The following is a 24,345-nucleotide window of genomic DNA, read 5'->3' as shown; positions in this document are numbered from 1 at the left end:
GTAAGATTGGAGTCCCAAGATGCTGAGGCAGCACCTCAATTAAAGGCTGCCGTCATGTCCAGCAGACTCTGAATGTGTGGCTGGAGTGACAGCAGGAGATCCATGCTGGCTGGGACATGTAGTTTCTTCCCAAGCTGCGAACATGATCTATGACGTTGGGTGTCCCTGCTGGAATTGTCCCCCCGGGACCATTGGTCACACAATAACAGGCGGATACCTGCCTGCAGGAGGTAATACCCCGTTGTGGAAACCCTCAAACATGCCATCAACTGAATAAATCATTCATTGCCTTTTTATCAGCCATTATTGCTGTCATGTTGGCCAAGACATTCCTTGTATAGAAATGGATGTGAACCCTGCAGGACTGTTGCTAAACAGGGTTTTATACAGGTATTGAGGAGATACTGGGATTTAATGCTTATTTGGTCAGAAATATCTTCTACACTAAATCCCTGTTACATACCATGCCATGTCTTTGTAAACGTCCATGATGGTTATGTGAGTTTGGGAGTGGCAGCACCTTTGTGAACTGGGAGGAATCTGTGATGGCAACTTTTCCAGCATGTGCTAAAATTAATATTCACAAGATTTTCTTAACAGAATGCACTTCTGATATGGTATTCTATAATATGGTATAGGATATCCTTCTGCCGGTGTATTGGAAATGATTTATCTATTAATCAAAAACTCCTGAAGACTTGAATAATCTTTTCAGGAGAGTCTAAAGTGGTAAAGATTATTCTAATGCAAACTTGTGTATACCTTCATAGTGTATACTGTGAAGGTTTGGTTGAGAGAAGCAATCAAGACAGTGCTCAAGGCATTTTTCTGAGACATGCAATTCAGAGCTGTGTCCTGAATTTTAATAGTAAAGGAAGTCCCAGCCAGGTAGAGAAGGCATTGTTGACTCATGTATGTGCTATTTGAGGAATGGAGCTTCTAAGTTCTATGCTAGCACTCGGGTTTCATTCCAGTGCTTGTAATCCAGGAATGCCACACAGGAAAATCTTTGCTAATATAAAACTAATCCACCAATTAAAGGTGCTCTCTAAATTTTGTTTTCAAAGGTGTTAGTGGAAGAAGATGCTGTCTCCTATTCAGTGAGTAGTGAATTCCTCTCAGTGCCTATAAAAATGTCCATTAAAATATCAGGGATGGGGTGGTGTGTTTTCAGTGTTGGAATTATGCATACTTCTTTCAGTCCTTTGAGTTTTATTAACCTTAACCACTTAGTTTTACAGTTAAAATTTAGCTGAATATCTGAGGCAGAGGTGCAGCAATTGCAAGAAGTATCACACTGCTCTGCTGTCTTTAGACATGGCATAATTCATGCCAACAGGAAGCAAAGCTGAGCGGTTATTTGTTTTCTAAATGTTCTTCCCCTCTGTGGGAGCATATTTGTAACACTTGGGAGTCTGATGATGATGTAGAAAATGGCACCAGAACAAGGATCCATTCTAGGCAAAGTGATGTAAGAACAAGCAAACAAGGTATTTTGCGTTTTGCTTAATGCCAAGTTTTATTGTCTACAAGTCAAGAGAGAAAATGAAGAATGATGACATTAACAGCAAAAGTATCCCATGTCCCATATACCAAGAAGAGAACTAGCAGCCACAATAATATGTAAGATCTCTTTGCCTTGCACCGTGGGTGACATATTCAAGTGCATTGCAGATCTTCGATAATTAAAGGAAAGAAGAAAGAAGAAAACCAGAAGAAAATTGCTAGGCAGTTACTCCATCATCATGTGAAACAGAAGTGAACGATGGTCAGGTTTTCATCCCCTTGTGCCTGTTCTTGTTGTGCACCAGAGATGGGAGCCAGCAGACTGCTTTTCCTACCCGGAGTTGGCTCAGCAGCACTTCTTGATTGTGGTGCAGCACTGCTGGATGGGAATGCAATACTTTCTCATGGGGGAGCAGTAATTCACAGGGCTGCAGCACACCACAACAGGCTTCTTCTTCACCACGTAGGAGCAGCAAGACAGACATCCAGAGCAGCAGCAGGGGCGGCAGCCACAGCAGCAAGTCCGCACGCATTGCTGGCCACAGCAGCAGCAGCAGGGCTTCTGGCAAGGGTCACAGCAGGACTGCTGGCAAGGGTCACAGCAGGGCTTCTGGCACGGGTCACAGCAGGGCTTCTGGCAAGGGTCACAGCAAGACTGCTGGCATGGGTCACAGCAGGGCTTCTGGCACGGGTCACAGCAGGACTGCTGGCAAGGGTCACAGCAGGGCTTCTGGCAAGGGTCACAGCAGGACTGCTGGCAAGGGTCACAGCAAGACTGCTGGCATGGGTCACAGCAGGGCTTCTGGCACGGGTCACAGCAGGACTGCTGGCAAGGGTCACAGCAGGGCTTCTGGCAAGGGTCACAGCAAGACTGCTGGCATGGGTCACAGCAGACGGTCTTCTGGCAAGGGTCACAGCAAGACTGCTGGCATGGGTCACAGCAGGGCTTCTGGCATGGGTCACAGCAGATGGACTGCTGGCATGGGTCACAGCAGGGCTTCTGGCAAGGGTCACAGCAGATGGACTGCTGGCATGGGTCACAGCAGGGCTTCTGGCATGGGTCACAGCAAGACTGCTGGCACGGGTCACAGCAGGGCTTCTGGCATGGGTCACAGCAAGACTGCTGGCATGGGTCACAGCAGGACTGCTGGCATGGGTCACAGCAGCAGGACTGCTGGCATGGGCTGCAGCAGACAGTCTTCTGGCATGGGTCACAGCAGACGGTCTTCTGGCAGGGACTGCAGCACACCGTTTTGCTCTTCACAACAGAGCAGCATCCAGTAGAGCAACATCCACTGTGGCACATGTTGTTTGTAGTGTAGTCCAAGCTGGAGGGAGTGAGGATCTGAAATACAGTTTACATACAGATACAATCCATCTTTACAAGTTTATAGATGTGTTTTATTTTGGTATACAAATGCTGCTGTCTAGCCTCATGGGTGACAGCCATACCACACTTCACTTCCTATTTAATTGTATTGAGTTGCCCAAAAAAGACCCTTATAGAAATTGAGCTATCTGGCACTATCCCAGTGATATTTCTGCATCTTTTGAACTATCCTGGGTGTTACCTTCCCTGTGCTGATCATTGAACATCACCTGCTGAATTCTCATCTCAAGAAGCCTGTTTTCCACTCGCAAGGCCTGAGCTCTCTCCATCAACTGTCTTTTGCAGTAAGCAATAGACCAACAGACTTGGAAAGTCTGGATTTCAGACAGAGTTGTAGAGCAGATGCAAAAGCACATTTACATCCATTGCTTGACCAAAGCCAAATGAGAACCGTTGTCAGCAAAGAACACTAGGTAACACTTACCTTGCTAACTGAGTGGTTCAGTTGAGTGAGGAGCAAAGGGACGGGGAGACCTTTTATTTAGCTCGACATGGCCCTGACGGAAATGAGGTACCCCAAAGCAATTCGTGATTTACCCACTAAGCCTATACTTATTTGTTGAATGTGCCTTCATCTATTTAGTCTTTGCCTCATTATTTTTGACCAACCCTCAATTTTGTATTATTATCAATTTGTTCAGTAAATTTTTTACAATTTTTTAATGTCAAATTAATTCTTGTGTGATGCTTATGAACTGCTTAAAATGTATGTTTCTGCTCATTTTGCATATGGTAATGCTGTTACACCAAGTGGCTAGGAGGCTAGTTCAGAGCTAGCGAGTGCTAAATTAACATACAAATCATAATTCAGATTGAGGAGCGTTGGATTCCAGAGGTACGCAAAGGCCTTTTGGACATCAGTCGCTCCTTGGTATGTCTTTTTTACATAGAATTCCAGCATGTATAATTCCATGGCCCCGTGCTTTGTTTATGAGTGCAGAAATGGTAAGGCCTCATGGCTTTCTTTGGGGTCTCTGGTCATCAGAAGAGCAAATACAGAACAGAAAGCTCTTGACATCTCCTCCCTTGATCAGGATAAACAGAAAGCTCTTGACATCTCCTCCCTTGATCAGGATACGGGAAAATGCATGCCTTGGTCTTACCAATATCAGAAATTTTAGATGAAAGAACTCTGCAAATTCATCATGAAAATCTGAAATAGATTTTGGATCAAATCAGAGTTTTACAATTCCTTTTGGACATCTTTACATAAAAGCAAAACACAAAAGTTTCTTGGAAGTTTTACATGCTTAGCATATGCTTAGCATGACTTGATCTGCAAAATTCCTACTCCATTTCTACTCCAAGTCCTAGTATGCCCTCGAGTAATGAAATATCCACCTACGGATGTTATTTTTGGAGTAGCTCTATGCTCAGTTCTCAGTCACCCATTGGCAGTCATTAGTGCTGATGTTAATGATCATGTTGCAATTATTCATTAATGATGTTAATATTTATTTTGCTTGAAAGCCTGAAGGCATCACATGATGCACTGAGCATCTTTAAGATTTCAAATTTAACTACATCTTTTGAAAAAAATGTCTCTGGTCAGAGGGAATTCACGGGACCCAGGCCCATGACTGATGTGGTTGAGTGCTTTGTTTCTGAGATCACCCTGGGGCAAACGCCTGCTCATGCCACTGTGGGTCTGGGCATCTGAAGGACCCTGGACCACCCTCCCCTACAGCTCCACTGGAGATATACTGATTTCTGCCAAGACGAAGGTGAGAAGAATCAGGCTTTTTTGTGTTCTCTGAAACTTCCCTGAATACAGTGAAATCCAGAATCACAGATGCTGAGATCAGAAGAGGTCTTCTGATCATTTTGACTTCTGGTGGCATGAAGCACATTTCTACTCAATTTCTGTCAGGTAGCTGCTGATTCTGTTTGGCTAGATCCCAGCTTTTAGAAAGCAACCCAGTTTTGCTTTGAAGAATTCAAAGGACCATGAAGTCTCCATTTCTCTAGGCAAGCTCTTCCCAAGCTCTTCCTGTCCGCTAAAACACAGGCTTCATCTCCTACTGAATTTGTCTAGCTTTATGGTAATGACTCGGTTAGGCTTGGTTGTGGCCACACATTATCATCTTATTGGTGATACAATCAGATAATGACAGGACAAGGGGGAATGGTTTTAGACTAAAAGAAGGGAGATTTAGATTAGAGATTAGGAGGAAAGTATTCACTCAGAGGGTGGTGAGGCACTGAAACAGGCTGCCCAGAGAGGTTGTGGATGCCCCATCCCTGGAGGTGTTCGAGACCAGGTTAGATGAGGCACTGGGTGATCTGATCTAGTGGGTGGTATCCCTGCCCATGGCAGGGGGTAGGAACTGGATGATCTTTGAGGTCCCTTCCAACCCACCCATTCTATAATTGAATTCTATGATACAGATTGACAACAGCTGAGTCTGTGCATCTCAGCTGACAATAAGGAGGCTGATGGCAACCAGAGGAGATGGCCAGGAGGGGATTTCTGAGAAATGAGAGGGGACCTCAGCATTAGAAATGTGGGAGACTAAGCAGTGAGATAAAAGAAGAGATGTTGGTTGAAGTGAGGCAGTTTTCTACGTGTCTTTGTATGGATCCAGTGCAGGGCTTCATCCGTTGACCTGCTAGGTTGGAAATTGCACTGTTGCTTTTAGAGCTGGATGTGCACATCAGAGATGGCTAAAGCCATGTGAGACAGTCAGATTGGCTGCCTGGTGACATATAACCAATCTTACAAGAGGAATTTTACAAAGGAAAAATTGTGATTAGATTAAAAAAAATTAAAAAAAAAATCTCGCTTATATTTCAGACTGAGTGAATGAACACAGAAGGCTCAGAAAGATGCCCAGAGTAAGAAAGTGTTGTTTATTTTGTTTAGAGAATTACAAATGCGGTGAAGCAATCCTTGCCATGAACCAGCTAACACAAATTCCTCCTCATTAAACCTTAGGGGTTTTCTAATGGTTTATCCTGCTTGTGGAAATCTGCTATTATGTTATTTGACACAGGGGAGCAGAAATGTTCCTCTAAGCTACCTAAAGCATTAGGTATGGAGAACTTCTTCATTTCTGAGATTTTCTGGTCTCTGGTTTTTTTACAAGTATTCTAGTGAAGTAAAACTTCCATAAAGGCTTTGATCCATGCTGTTGCAGCTGGTGAATCTTTCCAGGGCTGACAAAAACTTCATTCTTGTTTCCTTATTTCTGCAATTTCTCATCCTGAAGCTAGTGGGAACTTCAAGCTCAAGCGCAGCAGTAAGCATAACCAGCTCGGAGGCTTCGTGCCTTTTGTGGGACTAAAGGAAACGAAATATGCTGTGATTAGTCACAGAATAGAAACTTCAAGGCCTGGGGCAGGAAAGGAAAGTGAACATATGTATACTTGAAGGCAAAACTACTCCTGTGCACTGAAAGCTTTATTGATCTGAAGCCCAATTGGAGAGAGGTGAAAAATGAATAGGGAAAAGAGTTTTTAATGTAGTTCCCAATGGTTGCATGAAAATGACCCATCTTGTAGTAAAGGCAACAACAACTTAGGTGTGTAATTAATTGTCCTCTGTCTCCCATTTGCAACTTTTCCTCTTTAATAGGCTGTTCCTCTATAATGACAAATTTCTCCGTAACTTATAAATAACTAATTCCAATTACTTATGTACCAACTGGTTATTTACTAGGGAATTCCAGTGCCCAGCTCATCCAGCCTATTTCACATGCCTGCCCTAGGATGGATGAATCATGCTTGGGAAACCTTTGCTCATTTTACACTGTAGAAAATGTTTAATTAAGGGTGTTCCGAGGCAGGTTAAGGTCCCTTTGTTTTGTTTCCAGATATAGCAGCAGATCCCATCTAGAGTGAAAACATGAATGTGCAGGCAACGCCCCTAGCTGTAACTCTTAAACCCTCATTACATATGCTGAGCTCAGTGCAAGTAGTCAGTTTTCATCAAGAATTAAACCAATGTGTTTCTTCCAGCCCTCTGCCTGTGGTGCTGCAGGCATTTCCCTCAACTTTTGTGTTTCCTTAGCATTCCTCCTACTTAGGCTGATTTCACCAGTGATTAAAATATGGATGAAAAGCCACAAAGCAAAAGAGATGCCATAAGAAAACAAACATGATGGAGTGATGACGGAAAACACCCAGAACTGTTGAAATGCAACTTTTATTTTCTTGCTGAAGATCGAAGGAACAAAGCATGAAGGAAAATCCCAGCACAAAACATTGTGATTTACATTGGCTGAAAGAACTTAAACAGCTCTAGGATAATTAAAGCAAGATGTTAGTCCCAATTTTGCATGACCCTCCAACTGTTTTAAAAGCATTTGATTGCAGAGAAGTGGTACGGCTGGTGAGCGATGAAAACTGGAGACGAATCCAACGCCTTGAGCAAGGAGGCATCCAGTGGTTGTGGTCGTGGATGCGTGCTTGGATCTTCCTCCTAGTACTTGGGGTACGTTGGTGGCAGCTTGCAGATGTTCTTGGTGTACTGAGGGCAGTAGGGCTGCACGGGGGGGCAGTAGCGCTGCACAGGGGGGCAATAGGTCTGCACGGGGGGGCAGTAGCGCTGCACGGGGGGGCAGCACGGCGTCACGCAGGGGAACTGGGGCACGGGTTCCCTCTGGAATGTATAGTGGCAGGAGGACCCTGAGTCATGGCAGGAGGAGCGGGAGCCGTGGCAGGAGGACCCTGAGCTGTGGCAGGAAGACTCGCGGCTGTGGCAGGATCCACGGGAGCACATCTTTCCGGGGAGTTGGCAAAGCTGTCAGGAGCAAGAGATCATCCTGGTGAGAGGAGACCCAGGTGCACTTCTCACGTAGCCTCAGCCCCTCCTTTCTTTCATTATACCTTTTCCCCAGCTCTCCCCTTTGCCTCTTTCTTTCTCTCCATCTTCCCAGCCCAACCCGAATGTACCCTGAGCCCTGCCTCACCCGTGGGGCTTGCTCCAGCCCCTCCTGCATGCAGCTTAGTCCCCCAAGTCGATGCAATGAGCCTTGCCAGCCTCTCCTGAAGACCATTTCCCATCCCAGGGCCCAGGGCCACCTGCAGGGAGCTCAAGCTGCCAGAGCATCCCTTGCCATTGCCTCACTGCCCCCCCTCCTGCCCCAGCCATCCCCATCCCCACGCCTGCTGCTTCTGGAGCAACACTCGGCTGCTGGGAGATGACACCAAGCTATGTGCCCACACCCAGGAGGACACCACGGCCCCCAGTGCCAGCTTATTCTCTAGCAGCAGCAGCAACAGCAGCAGGAGGAAGAGGAGGAGGAGAACATGTCTTACCTCTGGAGCTGCAGGGAGAAGTGTCTGGATGCGATGGTGAGCGAGTGAGGAGCACTGGGCTGAGCCGCCTTTTATACAGCTCCCAAAGGTCACGTCGGGTATGAGACGCCAGTGCACAAGGGCGGTGGGGTTCTTCACGCGCTCAGTGAGGCACGTGCTGGCGCTACCCTATTCTTAGTGCTTCCTCCTTGACGCACGGTGTTCTCTCCCATCTTTCAATGCCAGAGATTTCCCTAGGAGGACGGGGAAGCGATCTCTGTCCCGTTTCCTGGAGACTGACACTAAGCTCATCGGTATTCCCTAGGGTGCCGATGGGCAGCCGGGGTTGCATCAGGGGGAGAAATGTCGTTATGGCTCTGAAATGCTGACTCCTGCAGCAGGCACACCGTTGTGTGCAAGAGACAGCTCAGGACGTTAATTGAGGTGTTGTTTTATGACAAGGGGAAATGGGATTAGCAGGCCCTGGCTCGATGCTGGGCAGTCTGCTGGGATTTCCTTGGAGCCGTGCCATGACATAAAAGGAAACTCTTTGTGATTCTCCACCTGCCCCTGCACTTCCCAGGGGAATGGGCCCCTCTCCTTCCTCCCCCTCTATCAAAGGTTCATTGGTGCTGAAGTTCAGAGAACCTGTGCAGGGTCTGTGGCCATTCAGGTTTCCTTTCCTTGACTTTTTTCTTTCCCTTCACCTGTCTTATCCTCTTATCACCTGACGTCATGAGCAGGGAAGTGTGGAAGGCAAAGGATTCTGAGCAAGGGAGGTTTTCAGCTGAACTTTCAGGAAGGTTTTCATGCTGTCCCCACTGGCAACACGATGGGCATTAAGGCTGGATTTGTTATCCCACCTGAGTCAGCCTGTAAAGTGTAAAGCCAGGAAGGTGACAGCTCATCCCCCTTGGGAAATGTTACCCATCCGACTAACTGGATACCTGCTCCCAGAACCTCTTCTCCCCTCTCTCCAGAATCCGTGAGTCCCACAGCCCAAGGAATACCTTAGGCTAGAGACGATGCAGTGACTTGCACTGGGCTTTGTGCAGTAAGGGAGGATTGCGTGAATTGCTGAGGGGTGTTTGGTCACTCTGCTGTGGATCCCAAACCCCAGGAGGCTGCAAGTGCCCAGGCGGTGACCCTGGTGCTTGCCCACTCTGGGTGCCCATCCTGTGCTTAGGCTTCTCCTGGCTGGCCTCCAGGCTTCAGCCTGCAGCGTCCCACTGGCATTCCCCCTCGCTCTCTCCACCACCTGCAAGGACTTCCCCAAGTGGGGCATCCTTGTTTTACACCCGCTCACCGATGTTTCTGAGCTCTCCCATTCAGGTCCCGCTAAGGGAAATATGACTGTGTGGAGCTGCCACTGATGGCGTGCTGTTCTTTGAGGGGAGTACAAGAGGAAAGGGCAACGTGGAGTGATGAAATGCAGTTTTTGAGTGATGTGGGTGTTGGTACCGGCTCGGTTGCATTCAGCAGGGATTTGCTGATGGTTTCTCCATCCTAAGGAATTGCAGGGGTTGGATTGGTGCTACACTACTGCACCTGGATCTAACGTGAGGTTGACATTCACATGCTAGGCCATTTCTCCACTCCAAAGCATACACCAGTGACAAGCAGTGGTGGCACAGGTAGGAGGAGTGCATGGCTTCTGTTTTTTTCCGAGGCATTAAAAAAAGCTGAAGGCAGTGACGTGGCGAGGCTGTGGGTCTGAGCTTGGAGTACTTCATTGCATGGACTGCCTAAGGGACGGACAGCTGTGAAGTCCTTTGTGCCCTTCCAGGGAACAATCTCTGCTTGTGCCCCAAAGCCAGAGTTTGCAGGCAGTGGTGTTTGGTGTTGTTTTTTTTGCAGAGCCTGGGACAAAGAAGGTGTGTGGGGCAGCTGATGGTCTGAGTCAGGAGGGGGACTTTTGTGCTGCTCAGCCCCTGGGATGCACATGGAGATTTGTGAGCTGAGAGCTTTTTCCTCTGCTAATGAGCCTATTTTGTCCCCTGATGTCCCCAGGAATAGTTGCTGCTGGACAGGGACAATGGGGCCCATATCAAGTAGGAGAACCTTGGAGAGAAAAATCTAGAAGACCTCCAAGGCCCTGGAAAGTGAGAACAGAAACGGAAAGAGAATGTGGGTTTCATGAATTGTAAGCTTTATTGTTTTCCCCATCCAGAGGAGCCTGAAACAGAAGCGTGCAGCATCAAAGGCTTCCCGGTGGTAACTGTGCCCGGCACACCTGGCAGGGCCATCTCCTGCGTCGTTGGAAAGAAGGACTGCTTGCGGGATGCTTTGGGTCCGATTTCATGTGGGGTAATGGTGAGGCACAGGGCAGAGTCCCCGGGACAGCTGTAAGAATGGGCGCTGCGTGGTCTGGGCGTGCAGGAGGAGGCAGCCAGCGTTGGGTGCCCGGATCCTGGTGCTAGTACTTGGGGTACGTTGGCGGCAGCTTGCAGATGTTCTTGGTGTACTGGGGGCAGTAGGGCTGCACGGGGGGGCAGTAGCGCTGCACAGGGGGGCAATAGATCTGCACGGGGGGGCAGTAGCGCTGCACAGGGGGGCAGCACGGCGTCACGCAGGGGAACTGGGGCACGGGTTCCCTCTGGAAGGTGGAATGGCATGAGGGTCCTGAGTCATGGCAGGAGGAGCGGGAGCTGTGGCATGAGGTCTCGCGACTGTGGCAGGATCCACGGGAGCACATCTTTCCGGGGAGTTGGCAAAGCTGTCAGGAGCAAGAGATCATCCTGGTGAGAGGAGACCCAGGCGCACTTCTCACGTAGCCTCAGCCCCTCCTTTCTTTCATTATACCTTTTCCCCAGCTTTTCCCTTTGCCCTCTTTCTTTCTCTCCATCTTCCCAGCCCAACCCGAATGTACCCTGAGCCCTGCCTCACCCTTGGGGCTTGCTCTGGCCCCTCCTGCATGCAGCTTAGTCCCCCAAGTCGATGCAATGAGCCTTGCCAGCCTCTTATGAAGACCTTTTCCCATCCCAGGGCCCAGGGCCACCTGCAGGGAGCTCAAGCTGCCAGAGCATCCCTTGCCATTGCCTCACTGCCCCCCCTCCTGCCCCAGCCATCCCCATCCCCACGCCTGCTGCTCCTGGAGCAACACTCGGCTGCTGGGAGATGACACCAAGCTATGTGCCCACACCCAGGAGGACACCACGGCCCCCAGTGCCAGCTTATTCTCTAGCAGCAGCAGCAACAGCAGCGGGAGGAAGAGGAGGAGGAGAACATGTCTTACCTCTGGAGCTGCAGGGAGAAGTGTCTGGATGCGATGGTGAGCGAGTGAGGAGCACTGGGCTGAGCTGCCTTTTATACAGCTCCCAAAGGTCACGTCGGGTATGAGACGCCAGTGCACAAGGGCGGTGGGGTTCTTCACGCGCTCAGTGAGGCACGTGCTGGCGCTACCCTATTCTTAGTGCTTCCTCCTTGACGCACGGTGTTCTCTCCCATCTTTCAATGCCAGAGATTTCCCTAGGAGGACGGGGAAGCGATCTCTGTCCCGTTTCCTGGAGACTGACACTAAGCTCATCGGTATTCCCTAGGGTGCCGACGGGCAGCCGGGGTTGCATCAGGGGGAGAAATGTCGTTATGGCTCTGAAATGCTGACTCCTGCAGCAGGCACACCGTTGTGTGCAAGAGACAGCTCAGGACGTTAATTGAGGTGTTGTTTTATGACAAGGGGAAATGGGATTAGCAGGCCCTGGCTCGATGTTGGGCAGTCTGCTGGGATTTCCTTGGAGCCGTGCCATGACAAAAAAGGAAACTCTTTGTAATTCTCCACCTGCCCCTGCACTTCCCAGGGGAATGGGCCCCTCTCCTTCCTCCCCCTCTATCAAAGGTTCATTGGTGCTGAAGTTCAGAGAACCTGTGCAGGGTCTGTGGCCATTCAGGTTTCCTTTCCTTGACTTTTTTTTCTCTGCATCTGTTTCTTACCATTTTGTCACCTGACCTCATGAGCAGGGAAGTGTGGAAGGCAAAGGATTCTGAGCAAGGGAGGTTTTCAGCTGAACTTTCAGGAAGGGTTTCATGCTGTCCCCATTGGCAACACGATGGGCATTAAGGCTGGATTTGTAATCCCACCTGAGTCAGCCTGTAAAGTGTAAAGCCAGGAAGGTCACAGCTCATCCTCCTTGGGAAATGTTACCCATCCGACTAACTGGATACCTGCTCCCAGAACCTCTTCTCCCTTCTCTCCAGAACCCTGGTGTCCCACAGCCCAAGGAATACCTTAGGTTAGAGGCGATGCAGTGACTTGCACTGAGCTTTGTGCAGTAAGGGAGGATTGCGTGAATTGCTGAGGGGTGTTTGGTCACTCTGCTGTGGATCCCAAACCCCAGGAGGCTGCAAGTGCCCAGGCGGTGACCCTGGTGCTTGCCCTCTGTGGGTGCCCATCCTGTGCTTAGGCTTCTCCTGGCTGGCCTCCAGGCTTCAGCCTGCAGCGTCCCACTGGCATTCCCCCTCGCTCTCTCCACCTCCTCCAAGGACTTCCCCAAGTGGGGCGTCCTCGTTTTACACCCACTCACCGATGTTTCTGAGCTCTCACATTCAGGTCCCGCTAAGGGAAATATGACTGTGTGGAGCTGCCTCTGATGGCGTGCTGTTCTTTGAGGGGAGTACAAGAGGAAAGGGCAACGTGGAGTGATGAAATGCAGTTTTTGAGTGATGTGGGTGTTGGTACCGGCTCGGTTGCATTCAGCAGGGATTGGCTGATGGTTTCTCCATCCTAAGGCATTGCAGGGGTTGGATTGGTGCTACACTACTGCACCTGGATCTAACATGAGGTTGACATTCACATGCTAGGCCATTTCTCCACTCCAAAGCATACACCAGTGACAAGCAGTGGTGGCACAGGTAGGAGGAGTGCATGGCTTCTGTTTTTTTCCGAGGCATTAAAAAAAGCTGAAGGCAGTGACGTGGCGAGGCTGTGGGTCTGAGCTTGGAGTACCTCACTGCATGGACTGCCTAAGGGACGGACAGCTGTGAAGTCCTTTGTGCCCTTCCAGGGAACAATCTCTGCTTGTGCCCCAAAGCCAGAGTTTGCAGGCAGTGGTGTTTGGTGTTGTTTTTTTTGCAGAGCCTGGGACAAAGAAGGTGTGTGGGGCAGCTGATGGTCTGAGTCAGGAGGGGGACTTTTGTGCTGCTCAGCCCCTGGGATGCACATGGAGATTTGTGAGCTGAGAGCTTTTTCCTCTGCTAATCTGTCTGATATCCCCTGATGTCCCCGTTTGTCCCCTGATGTCCCCAGGAATAGTTGCTGCTGGACAGGGACAATGGGGCCCATGTCAAGTAGGAGAACCTTGGAGAGAAAAATCTAGAAGACCTCCAAGGCCCTGGAAAGTGAGAAAAGAAACGGAAAGAGAATGTGGGTTTCATGAATTGTAAGCTTTATTGTTTTCCCCATCCAGAGGAGCCTGAAACAGAAGCGTGCAGCATCAAAGGCTTCCCGGTGGTAACTGTGCCCGGCACACCTGGAAGGGCCATCTCCTGCGTCGTTGGAAAGAAGGACTGCTTGCGGGATGCTTTGGGTCCGATTTCATGTGGGGTAATGGTGAGGCACAGGGCAGAGTCCCCGGGACAGCTGTAAGAATGGGCGCTGCGTGGTCTGGGCGTGCAGGAGGAGGCAGCCGGCGTTGGGTGCCCGGATCCTGGTGCTAGTACTTGGGGTACGTTGGCGGCAGCTTGCAGATGTTCTTGGTGTACTGGGGGCAGTAGGGCTGCACGGGGGGGCAGTAGCGCTGCACAGGGGGGCAATAGATCTGCACGGGGGGGCAGTAGCGCTGCACAGGGGGGCAGCACGGCGTCACGCAGGGGAACTGGGGCACGGGTTCCCTCTGGAAAGTGGAATGGCATGAGGGTCCTGAGTCATGGCAGGAGGAGCGGGAGCTGTGGCAGGAGGTCTCGCGACTGTGGCAGGATCCACGGGAGCACATCTTTCCGGGGAGTTGGCAAAGCTGTCAGGAGCAAGAGATCATCCTGGTGAGAGGAGACCCAGGCGCACTTCTCACGTAGCCTCAGCCCCTCCTTTCTTTCATTATACCTTTTCCCCAGCTCTTCCCTTTGCCCTCTTTCTTTCTCTCCATCTTCCCAGCCCAACCCGAATGTACCCTGAGCCCTGCCTCACCCTTGGGGCTTGCTCCGGCTCCTCCTGCATGCAGCTTAGTCCCCCAAGTCGATGCAAGGAGCCTTGCCAGCCTCTCCTGAAGACCATTTCCCATCCCAGGGCCCAGGGCCACCTGCAGGGAGCTCAAGCTGCCAGAGCATCCCTTGCCATTGCCTCACTGCCCCCCCTCCTGCCCCAGCCATCCCCATCCCCACGCCTGCTGCTCCTGGAGCAACACTCGGCTGCTGGGAGATGACACCAAGCTATGTGCCCACACCCAGGAGGACACCACGGCCCCCAGTGCCAGCTTATTCTCTAGCAGCAGCAGCAACAGCAGCAGGAGGAAGAGGAGGAGGAGAACATGTCTTACCTCTGGAGCTGCAGGGAGAAGTGTCTGGATGCGATGGTGAGCGAGTGAGGAGCACTGGGCTGAGCCGCCTTTTATACAGCTCCCAAAGGTCACGTCGGGTATGAGACGCCAGTGCACAAGGGCGGTGGGGTTCTTCACGCGCTCAGTGAGGCACGTGCTGGCGCTACCCTATTCTTAGTGCTTCCTCCTTGACGCACGGTGTTCTCTCCCATCTTTCAATGCCAGAGATTTCCCTAGGAGGACGGGGAAGCGATCTCTGTCCCGTTTCCTGGAGACTGACACTAAGCTCATCGGTATTCCCTAGGGTGCCGACGGGCAGCCGGGGTTGCATCAGGGGGAGAAATGTCGTTATGGCTCTGAAATGCTGACTCCTGCAGCAGGCACACCGTTGTGTGCAAGAGACAGCTCAGGACGTTAATTGAGGTGTTGTTTTATGACAAGGGGAAATGGGATTAGCAGGCCCTGGCTCGATGTTGGGCAGTCTGCTGGGATTTCCTTGGAGCCGTGCCATGACATAAAAGGAAACTCTTTGTAATTCTCCACCTGCCCCTGCACTTCCCAGGGGAATGGGCCCCTCTCCTTCCTCCCCCTCTATCAAAGGTTCATTGGTGCTGAATTTCAGAGAACCTGTGCAAGGTCTGTGGCCATTCAGGTTTCCTTTCCTTGACTTTTTTTTCTCTGCATCTGTTTCTTACCGTTTTGTCACCTGACCTCATGAGCAGGGAAGTGTGGAAGGTACAGATTCTGAACAAGGGAGGTTTTCAGCTAAACTTTCAGGAAGGTTTTCATGCTGTCCCCATTGGCAACACGATGGGCATTAAGGCTGGATTTGTAATCCCACCTGAGTCAGCCTGTAAAGTGTAAAGCCAGGAAGGTCACAGCTCATCCTCCTTGGGAAATGTTACCCATCCGACTAACTGGATACCTGCTCCCAGAACCTCTTCTCCCTTCTCTCCAGAACCCTGGTGTCCCACAGCCCAAGGAATACCTTAGGTTAGAGGCGATGCAGTGACTTGCACTGAGCTTTGTGCAGTAAGGGAGGATTGCGTGAATTGCTGAGGGGTGTTTGGTCACTCTGCTGTGGATCCCAAACCCCAGGAGGCTGCAAGTGCCCAGGCGGTGACCCTGGTGCTTGCCCACTCTGGGTGCCCATCCTGTGCTTAGGCTTCTCCTGGCTGGCCTCCAGGCTTCAGCCTGCAGCGTCCCACTGGCATTCCCCCTCGCTCTCTCCACCTCCTCCAAGGACTTCCCCAAGTGGGGCGTCCTCGTTTTACACCCACTCACCGATGTTTCTGAGCTCTCACGTTCAGGTCCCGCTAAGGGAAATATGACTGTGTGGAGCTGCCTCTGATGGCGTGCTGTTCTTTGAGGGGAGTACAAGAGGAAAGGGCAACGTGGAGTGATGAAATGCAGTTTTTGAGTGATGTGGGTGTTGGTACCGGCTCAGTTGCGTTCAGCAGGGATTGGCTGATGGTTTCTCCATCCTAAGGAATTGCAGGGGTTGGATTGGTGCTACACTACTGCACCTGGATCTAACATGAGGTTGACATTCACATGCTAGGCCATTTCTCCACTCCAAAGCATACACCAGTGACAAGCAGTGGTGGCACAGGTAGGAGGAGTGCATGGCTTCTGTTTTTTTCCGAGGCATTAAAAAAAGCTGAAGGCAGTGACGTGGCGAGGCTGTGGGTCTGAGCTTGGAGTACTTCATTGCATGGACTGCCTAAGGGACGGACAGCTGTGAAGTCCTTTGTGCCCTTCCAGGGAACAATCTCTGCTTGTGCCCCAAAGCCAGAGTTTGCAGGCAGTGGTGTTTGGTGTTGTTTTTTTTGCAGAGCCTGGGACAAAGAAGGTGTGTGGGGCAGCTGATGGTCTGAGTCAGGAGGGGGACTTTTGTGCTGCTCAGCCCCTGGGATGCACATGGAGATTTGTGAGCTGAGAGCTTTTTCCTCTGCTAATCTGTCTGATATCCCCTGATGTCCCCGTTTGTCCCCTGATGTCCCCAGGAATATTTGCTGCTGGACAGGGACAATGGGGCCCATGTCAAGTAGGAGAACCTTGGAGAGAAAAATCTAGAAGACCTCCAAGGCCCTGGAAAGTGAGAACAGAAACGGAAAGAGAATGTGGGTTTCATGAATTGTAAGCTTTATTGTTTTCCCCATCCAGAGGAGCCTGAAACAGAAGCGTGCAGCATCAAAGGCTTCCCGGTGGTAACTGTGCCCGGCACACCTGGCAGGGCCATCTCCTGCGTCGTTGGAAAGAAGGACTGCTTGCGGGATGCTTTGGGTCCGATTTCATGTGGGGTAATGGTGAGGCACAGGGCAGAGTCCCCGGGACAGCTGTAAGAATGGGCGCTGCGTGGTCTGGGCGTGCAGGAGGAGGCAGCCAGCGTTGGGTGCCCGGATCCTGGTGCTAGTACTTGGGGTACGTTGGCGGCAGCTTGCAGATGTTCTTGGTGTACTGGGGGCAGTAGGGCTGCACGGGGGGGCAGTAGCGCTGCACAGGGGGGCAATAGATCTGCACGGGGGGGCAGTAGCGCTGCACAGGGGGGCAGCACGGCGTCACGCAGGGGAACTGGGGCACGGGTTCCCTCTGGAAGGTGGAATGGCATGAGGGTCCTGAGTCATGGCAGGAGGAGCGGGAGCTGTGGCATGAGGTCTCGCGACTGTGGCAGGATCCACGGGAGCACATCTTTCCGGGGAGTTGGCAAAGCTGTCAGGAGCAAGAGATCATCCTGGTGAGAGGAGACCCAGGCGCACTTCTCACGTAGCCTCAGCCCCTCCTTTCTTTCATTATACCTTTTCCCCAGCTTTTCCCTTTGCCCTCTTTCTTTCTCTCCATCTTCCCAGCCCAACCCGAATGTACCCTGAGCCCTGCCTCACCCTTGGGGCTTGCTCTGGCCCCTCCTGCATGCAGCTTAGTCCCCCAAGTCGATGCAATGAGCCTTGCCAGCCTCTTATGAAGACCTTTTCCCATCCCAGGGCCCAGGGCCACCTGCAGGGAGCTCAAGCTGCCAGAGCATCCCTTGCCATTGCCTCACTGCCCCCCCTCCTGCCCCAGCCATCCCCATCCCCACGCCTGCTGCTCCTGGAGCAACACTCGGCTGCTGGGAGATGACACCAAGCTATGTGCCCACACCCAGGAGGACACCACGGCCCCCAGTGCCAGCTTATTCTCTAGCAGCAGCAGCAACAGCAGCGGGAGGAAGAGGAGGAGGAGAACATGTCTTACCTCTGGAGCTGCAGGGAGAAGTGTCTGGATGCGATGGTGAGCGAGTGAGGAGCACTGGGCTGAGCTGCCTTTTATACAGCTCCCAAAGGTCACGTCGGGTATGAGACGCCAGTGCACAAGGGCGGTGGGGTTCTTCACGCGCTCAGTGAGGCACGTGCTGGCGCTACCCTATTCTTAGTGCTTCCTCCTTGACGCACGGTGTTCTCTCCCATCTTTCAATGCCAGAGATTTCCCTAGGAGGACGGGGAAGCGATCTCTGTCCCGTTTCCTGGAGACTGACACTAAGCTCATCGGTATTCCCTAGGGTGCCGACGGGCAGCCGGGGTTGCATCAGGGGGAGAAATGTCGTTATGGCTCTGAAATGCTGACTCCTGCAGCAGGCACACCGTTGTGTGCAAGAGACAGCTCAGGACGTTAATTGAGGTGTTGTTTTATGACAAGGGGAAATGGGATTAGCAGGCCCTGGCTCGATGTTGGGCAGTCTGCTGGGATTTCCTTGGAGCCGTGCCATGACAAAAAAGGAAACTCTTTGTAATTCTCCACCTGCCCCTGCACTTCCCAGGGGAATGGGCCCCTCTCCTTCCTCCCCCTCTATCAAAGGTTCATTGGTGCTGAAGTTCAGAGAACCTGTGCAGGGTCTGTGGCCATTCAGGTTTCCTTTCCTTGACTTTTTTTTCTCTGCATCTGTTTCTTACCATTTTGTCACCTGACCTCATGAGCAGGGAAGTGTGGAAGGCAAAGGATTCTGAGCAAGGGAGGTTTTCAGCTGAACTTTCAGGAAGGGTTTCATGCTGTCCCCATTGGCAACACGATGGGCATTAAGGCTGGATTTGTAATCCCACCTGAGTCAGCCTGTAAAGTGTAAAGCCAGGAAGGTGACAGTTCATCCCCCTTGGGAAATGTTACCCATCCGACTAACTGGATACCTGCTCCCAAAACCTCTTCTCCCTTCTCTCCAGAACCCTGGTGTCCCACAGCCCAAGGAATACCTTAGGTTAGAGGCGATGCAGTGACTTGCACTGAGCTTTGTGCAGTAAGAGAGGATTGCGTGAATTGCTGAGGGGTGTTTGGTCACTCTGCTGTGGATCCCAAACCCCAGGAGGCTGCAAGTGCCCAGGCGGTGACCCTGGTGCTTGCCCACTCTGGGTGCCCATCCTGTGCTTAGGCTTCTCCTGGCTGGCCTCCAGGCTTCAGCCTGCAGCGTCCCACTGGCATTCCCCCTCGCTCTCTCCACCTCCTCCAAGGACTTCCCCAAGTGGGGCGTCCTCGTTTTACACCACTCACCGATGTTTCTGAGCTCTCACATTCAGGTCCCGCTAAGGGAAATATGACTGTGTGGAGCTGCCTCTGATGGCGTGCTGTTCTTTGAGGGGAGTACAAGAGGAAAGGGCAACGTGGAGTGATGAAATGCAGTTTTTGAGTGATGTGGGTGTTGGTACCGGCTCGGTTGCATTCAGCAGGGATTGGCTGATGGTTTCTCCATCCTAAGGCATTGCAGGGGTTGGATTGGTGCTACACTACTGCACCTGGATCTAACATGAGGTTGACATTCACATGCTAGGCCATTTCTCCACTCCAAAGCATACACCAGTGACAAGCAGTGGTGGCACAGGTAGGAGGAGTGCATGGCTTTTGTTTTTTTCCGAGGCATTAAAAAAAGCTGAAGGCAGTGACGTGGCGAGGCTGTGGGTCTGAGCTTGGAGTACCTCACTGCATGGACTGCCTAAGGGACGGACAGCTGTGAAGTCCTTTGTGCCCTTCCAGGGAACAATCTCTGCTTGTGCCCCAAAGCCAGAGTTTGCAGGCAGTGGTGTTTGGTGTTGTTTTTTTTGCAGAGCCTGGGACAAAGAAGGTGTGTGGGGCAGCTGATGGTCTGAGTCAGGAGGGGGACTTTTGTGCTGCTCAGCCCCTGGGATGCACATGGAGATTTGTGAGCTGAGAGCTTTTTCCTCTGCTAATCTGTCTGATATCCCCTGATGTCCCCGTTTGTCCCCTGATGTCCCCAGGAATAGTTGCTGCTGGACAGGGACAATGGGGCCCATGTCAAGTAGGAGAACCTTGGAGAGAAAAATCCAGAAGACCTCCAAGGCCCTGGAAAGTGAGAAAAGAAATGGAAAGAGAATGTGGGTTTCATGAATTGTAAGCTTTATTGTTTTCCCCATCCAGAGGAGCCTGAAACAGAAGCGTGCAGCATCAAAGGCTTCCCGGTGGTAACTGTGCCCGGCACACCTGGAAGGGCCATCTCCTGCGTCGTTGGAAAGAAGGACTGCTTGCGGGATGCTTTGGGTCCGATTTCATGTGGGGTAATGGTGAGGCACAGGGCAGAGTCCCCGGGACAGCTGTAAGAATGGGCGCTGCGTGGTCTGGGCGTGCAGGAGGAGGCAGCCGGCGCTGGGTGCCCAGATCCTGGTGCTAGTACTTGGGGTACGTTGGCGGCAGCTTGCAGATGTTCTTGGTGTACTGGGGGCAGTAGGGCTGTACGGGGGGGCAGTAGCGCTGCACAGGGGGGCAATAGATCTGCACGGGGGGGCAGTAGCGCTGCACAGGGGGGCAGCACGGCGTCACGCAGGGGAACTGGGGCACGGGTTCCCTCTGGAAGGTGGAATGGCATGAGGGTCCTGAGTCATGGCAGGAGGAGCGGGAGCTGTGGCAGGAGGTCTCGCGACTGTGGCAGGATCCACGGGAGCACATCTTTCCGGGGCGTCGGCAAAGCTTTGGGGAAGAAAAGGGAAGAGAGGTACTGTCATGCTCGTACGGAAATACCACTCCAAGCTCCTGCACTCTACTTAGGTTTTTCCTAATTTCTCTCTTGAATTTCATTTTCCTGTCCTTTGTCATATGTGCAAGATGATGATTCTGAAATTGATAATGCCATATCTTTTAAGGGATACTCTGTAGTGGTCCTGTTCTGGTGGAAATTTCAGAAATCAGCAAGGTAATGCTGATGGCATTTGAAGGTTTAAGTTTACATCTGATTCTTAGCAGTCATTCAGCTCAGATATCTCTCCCTCTGTCTCTATGTTGTTTGGGAATTAGTTCCTTGCTAGATCCCAAAGGCTCCCTGTCATAAACTAAGAACAAGAAACATCTAAGAGAAAGACAAGGTCTCAACACAGAACCAGTCAACCAAATGTCCCGAGTGGTATCCTAATGCCAAACAACAGATAATTCAATATAGTCCAACTTACCCTTTGTCGGAGCAGGGAAGAGCACTAAGAAGTGAAGCTGAATGAAGGAGCAGGAGATGGCTACTTTTATATACTTGCAGTAGACCTGCCCAAGAAATTATGCATCTCTTGGCAATGCTGACAATTAACCATGTAGTCACGTTCATATTTATCTTCTGTGTGTAGTTTTTAGCACTTCCGATTTGACAGTCGGGAAAAACAATTAGTACTTTTCCCTTGAGATGTTAATTGGCAATGGATTTCCTAATCTGCTTTATAAGGGGATTTTGAGGGTAATTTCGTAGTTGCATATTAGAAAGAACCTAACCCTAAAGTTATTGAGTGATTTGTCATTAGGCAACCAGTATTGCATCAACGTGCAATTCAAAAGTGTTGACTCCTGCTCCGCATGCTGCCCCTTTGTCCATGTGGCAGACTCACATTTTTGTTGATATGTTTTTCATGACACAAGGGACAGTAATTAACATCCACAACTCACATGGACCATACTTAGGGGGAAGTACTGGTGACTAGCTCAAATGCACCTAACGCCTCAACACTGGAGATGACGTTACTTGGATGTTCCCAATTCCAATTTTTTCATTCTGTTTGTGAGTTCACAAACCATTGGCTGTTTTTCCTTGCGCCATGATACCATCCCATTTGCATTCCTCCCAGAAGATGAGGATTTCAAATATTAACCAGAAAGTGCTGGGAAATTCTCACCTACTAGCACCCTGTTTTCAGATCCCCAATTGCTTCAGGCTTCTGCCTTACTTAAGCAGTTTTGTAATTTTTAACTCATTGCAGTGCTTCACCATTTAGTATTGGGTTTCTCTTAGAGCAGCCTAGGACTTGACTTTACAATGAAGAAATGGGTATTTGTTACTTGTGATTTTTATTCAGGTGGGAGCTGCCAGAACCCTCAAGAGCACCCTGTGGATCAGTGCTGTTGCAAGCAGAACAAGAGGGTCTGAAAAGTTGCTTACTGAGTTCATGAATTGGCATCTATCCCTGTAGAGATGCCTTTTGGAGGGTATTTTCATGTCAAATGAAAAAAAAAAAAAAAGAAAAAAAGCTTGCTACTTTGTCAGTGTTGTTGAGATGCTAACTCCCTCTGAACCTGAAAACACATCCCGGGACAGCATGCCTCCATGTTCTGGTTGGATTTATCTTTTTTTTTTTTTTTCTTAAATATTTTTTAAATTATTTTTTATTTTTCAAGCCATGATTCAGCAAAAAATAAGCTAGCCTTTATTTAAGAAAATCTCACCTGGAGCCTTCTGCACAGCACTGTGAGTTCTAAGGAATATAGGAATGGTTCAACAAGGTTGATAAAGTTACTGCTCAACATGCTTAGTATACTTTGGGAAGACCCTTGTGTTGGTTCTGTCTTGCAGGGTGCATTCATTTCACCCCAGTGTAGCTACTAGAAGTTAGTCATTTAGGCTGAAGCTAATTGTGGAGCTCTTTGTGAAACTGATGGAGAGGAACTGGCAGAAGGAAGCAAGCGATCCTGTTCTAGAACAGATGTCTCAGCTGATGGGCTGGTGACTAGGAAGATAAGAATTGTCTTAGGTTGTAAAAAGTAGACAGAGATTTCACATTTATTTTAACATTTGTGCAATATTTGCTGAAAACAGTAATTTGAAGTTCAGTGAAAGAGGAGGGTTAAAGAAGTCCTCTAGGTGCCTATTTGCATTTATTGGACACCTCAAAACCTTTGCAACTCTGAGTCAGAGTAACAAACACAGTATGTGGCACTGCTGAACTAGGGAAGTGAGAATGACAGTCCCAGGCTAACCAGGGTACAGACAAGCTCCCTGTATGCTGTACATAAATGCATTCGTCTGCTGCAGAAGTGTGTCTGGAATGACTGGCTTTCATTCATTTTGAAACTTTGGGATGTGGGCATTTTGTGGTGATTGAGAAGAGAAGAACAAGGAGCTGTGACTAAGAAGACAGAGGTAAAGATAATTCTCATGTAAAAACGTAGATGAGTAAAAAAGCATAAACATTTTCTATATTTGGAAATAAAATTTTATTGTCTCATCTACACATTTGGAGGATGACACAGAAATATCATGTATAAGCCACTACCAGAATAAATCATCCCCAGCCTTTTAGAGAAGAACAAAGACTGGGTGTTGCATGCTAAATACATTGAAACAGATCACATTTATATTTTGAAGAAAATTCAGATCACAAAAGAGGTATATAAGGATTCACATAAACCAAAAATGGGAATAGAGAAATGGCGATTTGAGCTTCAGGCATCAAGAGCATCATTGGTGGGTGCGTGTCCGGATCCTGGTGCTAGTACTTGGGGTACGTTGGTGGCAGCTTGCAGATGTTCTTGGTGTACTGGGGGCAGTAGGGCTGCACGGGGGGGCAGTAGCGCTGCACAGGGGGGCAATAGGTCTGCACGGGGGGGCAGTAGCGCTGCACGGGGGTGCAGCATGGCGTCACGCAGGGGAACTGGGGCACGGGTTCCCTCTGGAAGGTATAGTGGCAGGAGGACCCTGAGTCATGGCAGGAGGAGCGGGAGCCATGGCAGGAGGTCTCGCGACTGTGGCAGGATCCACGGGAGCACATCTTCCTGGGGAGTCGGCAAAGCTGTGGGGAAAAAAGGGAGGGAGAGAGAGAGAGAGACCATCGTGCTGATATAGTAGCACCAATGTGCAAGTGCCTACCTGCCTGCCTTAATTTGCTCTGGAGCTTCCCATTTTCTTCCTAATTTCTTGTTCTTCATGGATAAGAAGATGATTTCAATGCTGCTTAGGTATTGGGAAGTGATTTATATCCCCCCCTAAAAAAAATGACCTTTTACAGGCGCCTTTTTCTCTTCAGACAAAAAATTACTCAAACTATCCCTTGCCCATAAGCAGTCCCAGACTCTCCAGTGCCTTCTCTTTGAAAACTTCAGAAATCTTTCCATAAAGCTCTCTGACTGTCCTTCTCTCTCAGTATTTTCCAATCTTTCTGTTGTTTTGTTTTGTGCCTCTTCCTGTGAAGTCTACATCCCAGTTAGCATTTGCATTCATTCGTAGGTAACAAGAACTTGGTCACTGTCATAACCAAGGCCCAGAGAGAAGAAATAGGTATCATATTCCAGCTCTACCAGAGCTTCTATGAAAGCAGACGGTTTCGTAGAGAAACTCAGGAGAAACAGAAAAAATAAACTCACCCCTTTAGCAACAGAAATGAAGGTGTATAGGAGCAGAGAAGCGAATGAAGGAAACCAGGATGAGAGAGCTTTTATACTGTTCCAGAGGGTTATCTGGGACATGAGACATCTCTTGGCAAGTGTAACCTAATTACATATCCCAGCCCATTTTTATCCACT

General features: G+C 50.0%; 6 protein-coding genes across 6 annotated transcripts; all 6 read right to left on the bottom strand.

Moving 5' to 3' along the window:
* Window positions 1–1,852: 1,852 nt before the first annotated feature.
* Window positions 1,853–2,847, bottom strand: LOC308183544 (uncharacterized protein; the record flags this gene model as incomplete). Its single annotated transcript, XM_080569742.1, has 1 exon — window positions 1,853–2,847. The coding sequence occupies exon 1, from the start codon at window positions 2,810–2,812 to the stop codon at window positions 1,853–1,855; it is 960 nt and encodes a 319-aa protein (XP_080425868.1). The 5' UTR covers window positions 2,813–2,847.
* A 4,174-nt stretch (window positions 2,848–7,021) lies between these two features.
* LOC308183632 (uncharacterized protein) lies at window positions 7,022–8,248 on the bottom strand. The gene is made up of 2 exons (XM_080569849.1): window positions 8,156–8,248; window positions 7,022–7,637 (listed from the first exon to the last, which is right to left on the bottom strand). Exon 2 carries the CDS (start codon window positions 7,614–7,616, stop codon window positions 7,317–7,319), a length of 300 nt encoding a protein of 99 aa, XP_080425975.1. The 5' UTR covers window positions 7,617–7,637; window positions 8,156–8,248; the 3' UTR covers window positions 7,022–7,316.
* A 2,018-nt stretch (window positions 8,249–10,266) lies between these two features.
* Window positions 10,267–11,526, bottom strand: LOC308183654 (uncharacterized protein). Its single transcript, XM_080569900.1, has 2 exons — window positions 11,370–11,526; window positions 10,267–10,850 (listed from the first exon to the last, which is right to left on the bottom strand). The coding sequence occupies exon 2, from the start codon at window positions 10,827–10,829 to the stop codon at window positions 10,551–10,553; it is 279 nt and encodes a 92-aa protein (XP_080426026.1). The 5' UTR covers window positions 10,830–10,850; window positions 11,370–11,526; the 3' UTR covers window positions 10,267–10,550.
* Window positions 11,527–13,498: 1,972 nt separating this feature from the next.
* LOC308183543 (uncharacterized protein) lies at window positions 13,499–17,988 on the bottom strand. Its single transcript, XM_080569741.1, has 5 exons — window positions 17,833–17,988; window positions 17,015–17,313; window positions 16,829–16,940; window positions 14,602–14,769; window positions 13,499–14,082 (listed from the first exon to the last, which is right to left on the bottom strand). Exons 2-5 carry the CDS (start codon window positions 17,290–17,292, stop codon window positions 13,783–13,785), a joined length of 858 nt encoding a protein of 285 aa, XP_080425867.1. The 5' UTR covers window positions 17,293–17,313; window positions 17,833–17,988; the 3' UTR covers window positions 13,499–13,782.
* A 1,968-nt stretch (window positions 17,989–19,956) lies between these two features.
* On the bottom strand, window positions 19,957–21,158 carry LOC308183655 (uncharacterized protein). The gene is made up of 2 exons (XM_080569901.1): window positions 21,021–21,158; window positions 19,957–20,544 (listed from the first exon to the last, which is right to left on the bottom strand). Exon 2 carries the CDS (start codon window positions 20,521–20,523, stop codon window positions 20,245–20,247), a length of 279 nt encoding a protein of 92 aa, XP_080426027.1. The 5' UTR covers window positions 20,524–20,544; window positions 21,021–21,158; the 3' UTR covers window positions 19,957–20,244.
* A 1,858-nt stretch (window positions 21,159–23,016) lies between these two features.
* Window positions 23,017–24,345, bottom strand: LOC308183611 (uncharacterized protein). The gene is made up of 2 exons (XM_080569825.1): window positions 24,187–24,345; window positions 23,017–23,615 (listed from the first exon to the last, which is right to left on the bottom strand). The coding sequence occupies exons 1-2, from the start codon at window positions 24,286–24,288 to the stop codon at window positions 23,316–23,318; spliced, it is 402 nt and encodes a 133-aa protein (XP_080425951.1). The 5' UTR covers window positions 24,289–24,345; the 3' UTR covers window positions 23,017–23,315.

This window comes from Anser brachyrhynchus (assembly GCF_964034855.1).
Source record: "Anser brachyrhynchus genome assembly, chromosome: 28".
Classification (NCBI taxonomy): Eukaryota; Metazoa; Chordata; class Aves; order Anseriformes; family Anatidae; genus Anser; species Anser brachyrhynchus.
This window is presented reverse-complemented; position numbering and strand designations above follow the sequence as displayed.

What these genes read in the sequence shown, in the direction of transcription:
- LOC308183632 (XM_080569849.1), bottom strand. Translation starts at nt 7,616, where the DNA reads ATGTGCTCCCGTGGATCCTGCCACAGCCGCGAGTCTTCCTGCCACAGC.
- LOC308183654 (XM_080569900.1), bottom strand. Translation starts at nt 10,829, where the DNA reads ATGTGCTCCCGTGGATCCTGCCACAGTCGCGAGACCTCATGCCACAGC.
- LOC308183543 (XM_080569741.1), bottom strand. Translation starts at nt 17,292, where the DNA reads ATGTGCTCCCGTGGATCCTGCCACAGTCGCGAGACCTCATGCCACAGC. An exon ending in CCAACGTACCCCAAGTACTA is followed by an intron (nt 16,941 to 17,014) that starts GCACCAGGATCC and finishes CCATTCTTACAG; the next exon opens with CTGTCCCGGGGACTCTGCCC. An exon ending in TTCTCCCTGCAGCTCCAGAG is followed by an intron (nt 14,083 to 14,601) that starts GTAAGACATGTT and finishes TGCTCCTGACAG; the next exon opens with CTTTGCCAACTCCCCGGAAA.
- LOC308183655 (XM_080569901.1), bottom strand. Translation starts at nt 20,523, where the DNA reads ATGTGCTCCCGTGGATCCTGCCACAGTCGCGAGACCTCCTGCCACAGC.
- LOC308183611 (XM_080569825.1), bottom strand. Translation starts at nt 24,288, where the DNA reads ATGTCCCAGATAACCCTCTGGAACAGTATAAAAGCTCTCTCATCCTGG. An exon ending in TCATTTCTGTTGCTAAAGGG is followed by an intron (nt 23,616 to 24,186) that starts GTGAGTTTATTT and finishes TTTTCCCCACAG; the next exon opens with CTTTGCCGACTCCCCAGGAA.